General features: G+C 47.1%; 1 protein-coding gene across 23 annotated transcripts in view; it reads left to right on the top strand.

Annotated features, from left to right (window-relative positions):
- The first annotated feature begins 798 nt into the window (after window positions 1-798).
- Window positions 799-10,690, top strand: part of NRXN1 (neurexin 1) — a 681,984-nt gene continuing 672,092 nt past the window's right edge. For all 23 annotated transcript variants that reach the window (XM_064709393.1, XM_064709392.1, XM_064709389.1 and 20 more), the window contains exons 1-2: window positions 799-935; window positions 4,703-6,207. In XM_064709393.1, the coding sequence (XP_064565463.1) occupies window positions 5,469-6,207 (739 nt within the window). In that variant the 5' untranslated portion in view covers window positions 799-935; window positions 4,703-5,468. The remainder of the gene's footprint in view (window positions 936-4,702; window positions 6,208-10,690) is intronic.

Raw genomic sequence — 10,690 nt, 5'->3', positions numbered from 1 at the left:
ACACAGAGTCAGGCAGGTTTGACACTGGAAAATGGCTTTCCCAAGCATTTCTCCTGTGGTTGTGGTAGACCTATCCTTGGGTGTGCTCTGCTCATGAGATTATACCTCCATTTTCCCACAGGCTGTGCCGAATTCAGCAAACCTCAGTTCCAGGGCGTAAAAGAAGATGACATGACAATAATGATAATAAAGATGATGATGATGATAATTAGTAGTAGTAATAGCACCGAAACACTAACCAGAAGATCAACCAACCAACCAACCAACCAACCCTCTCCAAACTAAAAGAAGCCACCTAGAAAAGAATCCCTCAAACCTCAGTTCTGGGGCGTAAAAAAAGATAACGATAATGATAATAAGGATGATGATGATGATGATAATTAGTAGTAGTAGTATTACCAAAATACAAACAAAAAAACCAACCAACCAACCCTCTCCAAACTGAAAGAAGCCACCTAGAAAAGAGCCCCTCAAACCCCACGCAAAGAGCTTTGCCCGGGAAGCCGCCAGCTCCCTCTGGGCCGTGTTGCACCACCGCTGCAGCGCCTCTCCCTCTGCCTATACGACCCCTCCGACCCTCCCCAGCCATCCGCCGGCAGCAGCGTGCGCTTCTCCCGCGCGGTGCCTCCATCCATCCGTGTCAGTGTCGGTGTCGGTGTCGGTGCCGGGCGGGCCGGGCCGGGCCGGGGCGGGGTCCGCAGCGCGCACGGTGCCGCCCCCGGCGGGCAGACGGGCGCGGCGGCGTCACGCGGCGGTGCCGCCCCCCGCTCCCGGCGGCCGCCCCCGCCCGCCGCTGCCGCCGCCGCCGCCGCCGCCGCGCACCCGCAGCAGCGCCCGCTCCGCTCGGCTCCGCTCCGCTCGGTGGGCGAGCGGCACAGGCAGCCCCGGCAGCCGCGCCCGGCCCGGCCCGGCCCGGCCCCGCGGCCCCCGCGCAGGTAAGGCGGCGCCGCCGAGGAACAGCCCCGCTCCGCCGCGGAGGAGCCGGTGGTGGTGGCGGTGGTGGCGGAGAGAGAGAGAGAGAGAGGCTGGTGGGTTTGCGTGCGGCGTTGTGGAGAGGTGGATGGCGAGGAGAGGAGATGGTGGAGCGGAGGTGTAAGTTAAAGGTTGGATGCGGTGATTTATTGCCCCTTGCCGAGGCGGGGGGAGGAGGAGGGGAGAAGGGGGTCTGCGAGACTTGAGCGATAAAATCAATCTGCTGCATGTTCTCCCTGGCGTGAGGTGCCGTGGTGAAACGCGAAGCCGGGGCAGCGGTGGGATATCGCAATATTTATTGTTGTTATTTGTCGGCGGCGGTCTGAAAGAGACGAGGGGCTTGTGCGGAAAGTGCATTGATAATTTGGGACATTTTCTATTGTGTGTCAGAAGAAAGAGGGCACTCGGCTTCTTCTATATGTGTTTGAAACTGTTTAGGTTCCTGCTGATGATGTGCATTTTTGAAGGGGTAGAAATTATATCATAAGCATATTGAAATAAAGACATCTGCAGACTGGAAGGGGAGCAAAATCGATCATTCCAGCCGCTTTGGAAAGAATTTGATTCTAGAAATTACGTAGAAATGAAAGGAAAAGATTAATGATGCTGTTAAGTCTGCTTTTGAATTAGAGCGCTTCTCCCTTTGGCTGCAGCAAGGTTGTTTTTCAGATCCTTTTATTTCATCCGGTAATTTGTGAACTCTGGTCTTTCCCGCACCCAGAGACAATGCACTGTATTTCATACAATAAGAATTCTGCCAAGGATTGTGCATGCCAACCGACCTGGCATTTATTAAGGATTTATTGACCTATGGGTGTCTCTCTCTCTCTCTTTTTCTAATTTGAAAAGGCTCAATCGGGGCACCTGTGACTAAATCATGATTTTTGAAGAATAAAAAATGGTTGTAAAGGGGTGGGGGAAGCACACGTATTCACTGTCGAGGCTCTGAATGCAATAGCTACATTTATATCGGTTTGTGCCTATTTCTCGCTACATATGTGCGTGTTCATGGATACATTGCTGGGAGGGATGGAGGGACGGCTGGTGCTTAAAAGCCATTTGAGATAGATAGATAGATAGATAGATAGATAGATAGATATCAATAAATTGTCCTCTTTCGAGAATGAAAGTGTCCCTCTGCTTTGGAAATGACTAGACAAGACTGTGCTGTTTATTGGCAATGTGTGAATTACACCGGCAGTAATAAATAAGCAATTGTTTGCTGGGCTATTTTTTCCTTGGGTCTTTCTCCTTTCTTTTACGGTCTTTCCACCTCTCTGTCTTTTTGTATTTCCTTTTTTTTTTTTTTAATTCCCTCTTTTTTTTCCCTTCTTTTTCCTTTCCCCCTCTCGCCGCTGCTGCTGCTGTGTGTGTGTGTGGTGTGAGTGAGTGAGGGGGCAGGCAGGCGCTGCAGCCAGCGGCAGGCAGCGGGCAGGGATACAGGGATACAAGGATAGGGATGCTCTCGAGGTGGGATCCCCGCGCGGCTCTCTCCGCGGACACCTGTAGGGATCGCTCTGGCACGCACGGCGGCCGCGCACACACGCTCGCACACACTCACACTCGCGCCGCGTCCTTGCCTGCCTCTCCCCACCCCTGACAGACACCACGGGCTCCCGGCGCCCTCCCGCTCCCGCGCCCCTCGCACGGAGGCGCAAACCCTTCCCTTCTTTCGCCGCGCTCCTCCCGCAGCCGCGGCGCCCGCCCCGCGCACCTTGCGCTCCCCTCCCTCCCCGCCGCGCCTCCCGCATTCCCTCCCCACCGCCCCTTCCCCCGGGGCCAGCCCGGTAACCCCCGTGAACACACACACACACACACACACACTCACCCACCCCATGTCCTCCAACCTCCCCTTTCCCCCACCCATCACACAGCCCCCTCTCTCCGTGTCATTGTCCCCGCACGCCGTGTCTCACACCGCCAGCCAGCACCCGGCTCCCCGCACCCCTACCCACCCCAAACCGGCTCCATCACCGCCTCCTTCCCCTCCGCCGCAGCGGCCGCCCGCACATCCCCTGCCCGCCCCGGAGCGCAGCCCCCCGGGCTCCCCCCGGAGCGCAGCCCCCGGCGGGGCCGCTCCGCTCCGCTCCGGTCCGGTTGGGCGGGCGCGGGCAGCGGCGCCGCCGCCCCGTCGGGCCGCGCAGGGCGGAGCTGTTCCGGGTGCTGAAGCGGGAGCGGCCGCTCTGCTCTGCCGTGCCGCAAGCCAGCGGCGCCCCAGCCCGCGGGCACTGCCGCGCCCGGGAGGGCCCTTTGGGGAGCGGGGATGCGGGGGCTCCCGGAAAATCCCTCGGCTGGTAGCGGCGTTGCCAGAGGTGGCTCCTGCCGAGGGGCAGGGAGGGCGTGGGGGGAACCTGGGGTCTGCCTGGTGCTGGTGGGCACGCCTGGTATCTGCCCGCGAAGTTTGGGGGGGTTTCTCCTCTTCTCCCTTTTGCTGCTTTTGCCCATCTCACGTGTGGCAAATAATAAAAATAATCGTGTTGACATTTAGAGGAACGAAATTAAATATAGAGAGAGTAGGAGGTGACTTAGCAGCTCTGAACGTGTCAGGTGCAGGCAGCTGAGGTGTGCCTGTTTTTAAAACATTTCTCCCTGGCAGGGTCATCTCTGCCCCCTCTCCCCACACACGCATGCACACACACACACATACACACACACACCCCAGCCCAGAAGAGGGCTTGGCAGCAGCTCTGGCCATGCTATTGTGCCTGCCTAAGTGCTGCTGGCAAAGAAATGTAAGGGAGGGGAAGGGGAAGCGCTGAGTGAGGGAGGTGTTGGAGATCCTCTCCTCCATCAGGAGAGATCTGCTAATACACAGCTTCCAGAAAAGATACAGCAGCTCTGGGGCAGAAATGAAGCCTCTCCGCTGAAACGTTTTGGATGTAGAGACCTCTTCAGAGGATAAGGGTGAACTGTGGCATATTCTGAATTTTGAAAACAGAGGAGCTGTTCTCTCCTTGTTCTCTTAAATAAGGGCAGCTGAGTAAATATACATAAAATACTGCAACCAATTTCAGAGGACTAACACCTGGGATTAGCTGATCTGCATTGTGAATAATGTCAACATCAGAGCTGGCTTGAATTGGATTTTCCCTGCTATAGCAGAAAATATCAGCCCCAGAGGAAACCAGGTAGCAGAAAAAAGAAAATGTTTTTAAAACCATTGAAAAAATTTCAAAAAGCTGTCTAAGAAACTATTGCAATTCTTCCTCTCCCCAGGAAAAATAAACCAGTAGGTGTGCCATGCGTGGTGGAGCTTGTCAGTTCCCGCTGGGAGCTTTATTTTTTTGACCTGTATTAGAAACAACCAGAACTGGGCTTGGTAGCATCATCTGTATGACTAGGAGCTTCTAGCTTCACAGGTGATGGTGTTTTCAAAAATAAATTAAAATAAAATACGTTGAAGAATAAACACCATCTTTTCTGTTTAACATTGTTCTTGCAAGAATAAAATGCACTACTGAAATATTTGAAAGTTTTGGAAAGGTAAGTAGTTTACATTTAGATTATACCATCAATATGTAATCTAATATAAACATATATGTTGAGATTTGTGTTTAGCACTGCAACCTATTTCAATTTCTCAGTAACTCGAAAATTACAGCAGCATTTTCATAATGCCCAACACCAGTCAAAATGAAAAAATAATCACAAACGTTCACTATTGATCAACTTTGTGATTCAACATGTTATTAGTTGTCATTTCTTATTATTCTGTTTCAATTCCTTGCAGATTAGAAACAAAAACAATAGAGGAAAATCACCCACCCCGCTGGATCTTAGCCTTGGCCTTTTTCAAGCAAAGAGAAGAGGAGCTGCCAGGCTTTGCATGTCAAGTGGCCACTCGGCTGTTTGACAGCTTCTGGGTTTCAACCCCGTTGGGATTGAGGCAGCTCAGGCAACCACGAGCGATGAGTCCTGTCGTCTGCTGACGCTGTTCCAGCACCATGGCAGACAGGCTGTGATGACAAGAGGATCCATCCTAGGGAGGCAGCTTTGGGATCCATAATTGGCTTCCTGGGAAACTACAGCTGGTGGAGAGGATGTAAAAAGAGGCACGCATGTGCCAGGATATTGCTACAGCCTTGCCGAGCTGGTGGATCCACTTGGAGGAGAGTTTTGCCACTGATCTTGGTTTTTTTCCCGGTTTGGTAATGTTGGCTTTGGGGAAAATTTCTGCTGATTCACCCACCCCTGGACACCTTTTGCAGAGCGTGGCCGGCCAGTGAAGAGATCCAACGGCGCCTTACCCCGACTGCGGGTCCCCTCCAGTGGCCCCGGGCACCATCTTGTGCCCAACCCCATCCCGTGGGGCAGCTGCGGCCCCCCGCCCCGGGGAGTCTCCCACAGTGACCCCCGCACCCGGGGCGGGGGTGAGCGTGCCCAAAGCTTCCAGCGCGGCCGGCGCCCGGCAAGATTTTACCCTGTCTGCCGCCGGGGCCCCGGTGCCGCCCCCCGCCAGCCCTGCCGCCCCGCTCAGCCGCCCCAGGCCGCGCAGGATGGGGGCGGTGCTGGTGCGGCGCGGGGGCTGCCTGCTGCTCTGGCTGGCCCTACTGCTGGGCTGCTGGGCCGAGCTGGGCAGCGGGCTGGAGTTCCCAGGTGCGGAGGGCCAGTGGACCCGCTTCCCCAAGTGGAACGCCTGCTGCGAGAGTGAAATGAGCTTCAACATGAAGACGCGCAGCTCCAGCGGGCTGGTGCTCTACTTCGACGACGAGGGTTTCTGTGACTTCCTGGAGCTCATCCTCACCCAGGGAGGGCGGCTACAGCTCAGCTTCTCCATCTTCTGCGCCGAGCCTGCCACCCTGCTCTCGGACACGGCGGTCAACGACAACCGCTGGCACGCCGTCGTCATCCGCCGCCACTTCAAGAACACGACGCTGATCATTGACCGAGCGGAGGCCAAGTGGGTGGAGGTGAAGTCCAAACGGCGGGACATGACTGTCTTCAGCGGGCTCTTCCTAGGAGGGCTCCCGCCGGAGCTGCGGTCGGCGACGCTAAAGCTGACGCTCTCCTCCGTCAAGGACCGGGAGCCCTTCAAGGGCTGGATAACAGACGTGCGGGTGAACTACACGCAGGCGTCGCCGCTGGAGAGCCAGGAGGTGCGGCTGGATGACGAGCAGAGCCGGCTGTGCGCCAGGGACGACGTCTGCCTCAACGGGGGCGTCTGCTCGGTGCTCAACGACCAGGCCGTCTGTGACTGCTCCCAAACGGGCTTCCGAGGGAAGGACTGCAGTGAAGGTAAGGGGCCATCTCAACTCGCCCCATCGCCCCCCTCCCCATGGCTCCGTGGAGGGGACGGGTCGGAGACCAGGCCTGCATGAAGTTTCATCTGTATGAGTGGATCTTCCTCCCTCCCCTCTCTTCCCACCATGTCCCCGGCTCCCCTCTTCCCCACCTTCTCCTCCATGTCTTCCATGTGTCTCTGTGGCCAACCATGGTGCCATCACTCTTCTGTTCTCTGCGAGGATGAGTGAGAGGAGGAAGAGGGTGTTATCTGAGCATCTTCCCGTGTTTTCGGGTTGTTCTGGGTAAAGGAGAGATGGGTGCTGGGTACCAGGTGTCACCCAGATGGCAGGGGGTGGCTGGGACCACGCTCGGTGGGAGCTGAGGGAGGGGACGTGCATGCCTATCACAAGCAGCTGGTGGTAAATAATTTGGGGAGCAGGGAAATTGATGCTGGGAATAATTTAACTGGATTAAGTGCAAAGGTGATCTGGGCTTGGTTTTGTAGGGTAGAGGAGACCCAGAGTCCACTTTGTATTTGCCTCTGCTATGTCATTGAAATAAAATCAGTGATTTATTTGTGAATTCCTTAAATTGTGGCCGGGGAGGAAGGGGATTAAATGGAGGATTATGTTTTTGCATGAATAAGAAGGGTACTGCTTTGCAACATATTTAGCAATTCACCATGCCAGTTAGACAGGGAGAACACAAAAGGGCAAGGGGGAAGAACATACTCCAAGACCACAAAATGACTGAGTAGTTTTACCAAGGATGAGGGAACCTAGAAAAACAGCAGTTTCCTTAATCTCATCTACAAATAAATCACTGGGTAAAATATGATTCATATTCAGTGCCCATTGTTTTTGGCAAATGGAAAGAATGTGAACGTTTTCTTTGCAGATGCATGCAGGACTCTTGTTTTTATTATTTTGTTAGTAAATGTACCATTGCTTGCAGCTCCTTAGGCATAGAAATTATGTATGTTGTGTACCTAGAGCAGGACATGAAATAATAGTAAATGTATCAAGGGAAAATATGATTGTCATGACAAGATTGGAGAGCAGAGACCTAAGTTTAAAATGTAAAAGGTAAATATGAATAAGATATTATCAAGGCCAAATTAAGATCTTCACTGAGTGGCTGCATGACATTTATGGCTGAATAATTTGCCTTTAGCATTTCTATCAGATTTCACTCATTATGAGAAAGAAAACATCATTTGTGACTGTGCTTTATTATGTAACACCTTCTGTCCTTAGTGTCAATACTCAAAATGCTACAGTCATTCTGCATCCTGTTTACTTTTATCAGCTGTTTATCTCTCATCTGCCATTCGTGAAAAATTCAAACCAAACTAACACTTTAAATAATTTTTTATAGGAGGAAATAATAGTTTCAGAAAATTAATCATTTGTACTTTCAATTGCACCCATTCCTAGAAAATGTAAAATGAAATATCTTTTATATTAGGTAAACCCTCTCAATTGATTTAGTATTTGGGTGTCAATTTTTAATATATGATGCTACATAATATATAGGTGTATGTACAATATGTTTTAATGTCTTAGCATCTCTGAGTTAGGCCCTATTATAAAGAAAAAGAAATTATGAGGTGTAGCAGCTTTGTTAAAGCAATAATGGGAATTTAAATACTAATAATACTATTATAGATTTATATGCCCTTTACACTAAAACTTAGTTTATTTATTTGAAGCTATTTTGCGTATATAATACTTATGTGAAAGAGTTCACATGATTACATGTAATATGTCAGATAAATTATTGCCTTTACATAATAATATGTTCAGTGCCTATTTTTAAGGAACATTTTTTATGCTTAGATACAATTTTAGAGAAATACATGTACATATTTATATTTAGTGAAATTTGTATGGAATTTTTAAGATAATACTCAAAATAACATTTAGAATCCCCTTTAAATTAAGATGAAATGCTGAAAGTGCTAGTGGTTTTATAGTGGACATCAGTGGCATCAAGATCCTCCTCACATGTCCCTTGACTACTAAGAAACCTTATAAAATAATGGGAAAGCTTATAATTTTAGCAGAAAAGTATTCAGATTGTTATTTCATTTGAAACAGGAGGCAACATTTGCCCTGACAGCAACATAAATGGAACCACATTGCAGTTTATACCTGTTAATTGAGAAAAGGTAGCAGCTGACACTTCGATCAGTCAAGTTTTGATGAAGGGATTTGAAGTTACTCACATGTGCCAGCAAAGATATTGAACTGTTATAAATTATTTAATATTCTAAGAACCAGAAAAGGCAGAAGGACAAGTAAAGCCTTTGTATCTGCCAAGAAAGAAACCTTGGCTTCCATTCTTTAGTTTTTTGTAGCCAACATAGACATTAAGCTGTTGAACTTTGATCTTTTGTTCCCAGAATGTGTAAATTTCCCACAAGCCTTGGAAAGACATTGCCATTGCTAGAGGATCATCTCAGGCTGCAATTATCTGAAGGGGTCTTTTGAGTTTTTTTGTTTAAAAATGGTTTTAAATACGAAGACCCCCCCAATTTCCATTTTTATCTAAAATTTTATCCACATTTCCTAGTTGATACCTTCTATTTAAAGGTGAAAGATGGTGATTAAATTCTATTTTCCTTGAATTTTTTTAATATGTAAATTTTTTTTTTTGCCTTGGATTTGTTGTTTTTCTATGTCTTTGCAGTATGGTAAAACACAGAGTTCCTTGGTGTAATGAGGACTGTAGGAATTAATACCAACAATAACAAAGAAAACCTTTTCAAAATTTTCTACCCTGACGTGCACATTTAGGAATTAAAAAGTAATAGATTTAGAGTCAACATTTCAAGTCTTAAGATGCCATTTTAAATACAAGTTCAGTTATTTTCAGGAGAAAATCTGGTGGTTTTTTTCGCAGATTTTCATCTTTGAAAAGCTTATTAATGATCCCAAGTAATTTTTTTTTCTTGTAAGAGTGAAGTTCAACCAAGTTTTGGGTTGGATTTTTTTGTTCTGTTGGGGTTTTTTGTTTTGTCTTTTTTCTTTTTTATTTTACCAAAAAATAGTATTTCAAATTATTTCCAGTAATATAGTAATATAAGTTATAGTAATATAAATTATTTCCAGTAGGCTTAACTGGTTTTATACCTGTCTAAATCAGGAGTAGCTTCATTTATGTTTTATGAACTACACCACTGGGAGAATAGTGCAAGCTAGGAAGGAACCATTCAGTCATTCCTTTTGTTCCAGTAGGATCTAAGTTCTCTTCAATGGGAACATTGGCATAAACCAGAGAAAAAGGACTGGAATTTTGCTTCAGTGTCAAGGATGTGCAATCCATAGCAAAGAAAACTATGATCTCTAGCAGTTCTCTGGTTGATAGGCCCATGAATAAAAACAGTACAAGAGCCTTCTAAAAGATAAAATCTCTGCTTTGTACTGAAAAAGGCAAGGGTATATTAGTCCACATAATAATAGTGATTCTGTAGAAGGAAAAAATACACAAAATTATAACAAATTTTATTAGGAATAAGAGTAGCAGTGAAATAGACCCTGACTGCCATATCAGTTTTCTGTTAAGTTTTTGACATACAATTCAACCTTCTATTAGGTGAAAATTACAATATTTCCTGAAATTACTCAAATTGTTATGGCTTGATCCTATGATAGGGAGAGATTTTTATTAAAAATATATACTTCAAAGTCAGATTTCTAGTTCATTAAGTCAAGTTCCTAGAAGGTAAGGAGAATACATTCTTCAAATCAGTGAACCTCCAAATTGTAATTTTTCTCCATAGGTTAAAATATCAAAATAAAAAAACCCACACTGTTTTGCCTATTAAATGACTAAAATAGTGGCCCTCTGACTTCAGACAAAAAAAAAAAAAAAAGTATAATTTTTCTTTCATCCTCATTTATATAAAAATAGCCATGTCCAGTATCCTGTCTGAGAAAGAAAGCAGGCAGTTCTAAAAGAGGTAGTAAAATACACAGGGTGCATTGAGTTGGGGAAAGTTTCTCACTGAATCTAACTTCTTGTCACTCCATGCCTTTCTACTTTTCTATATCTCTAGTGGCTTGAAAAAGTTGCAGACAGGATCCTTTATATTTTTAAAATACAGCTTCCCTACTTACCTCAATATTAGCATCTATTCAGGCAATTGCTCTGTGAGTTCAAACTATTCCTGTTTATAACATGTATTTTAGCTGTTCCACTGAGTTTCTGGTTTGTGAGAAAAATGAGGGCTGTTCAGGCAGCTGTTCCCTGTAAGAGATGCTCTTCCTTGTCAGATATTCAGGAGTTGATGCCAGCTATGTTTTGAACTGTGAAAGTGATTTTTCAGGAAGTCAGTTCCAGATGTCTCAGCCTAGCCAGCACTTAGATTTGTTTGTTTGGGTTCTGAATATACTGCATCAGTCTTGGTTGTATTTCCTTTTGCATGTTTACTTTTTTAAATGCCATCCAATATTTATATCTCTTTAAAATTTTTGATATTTTAATCCATTTT

This window comes from Zonotrichia leucophrys, chromosome 3 (assembly GCF_028769735.1).
Source record: "Zonotrichia leucophrys gambelii isolate GWCS_2022_RI chromosome 3, RI_Zleu_2.0, whole genome shotgun sequence".
NCBI lineage: Eukaryota > Metazoa > Chordata > Aves > Passeriformes > Passerellidae > Zonotrichia > Zonotrichia leucophrys.
The sequence above is the reverse complement of the archived record's forward strand: the minus strand, read 5'-3'. Positions and strand labels throughout refer to the sequence as shown.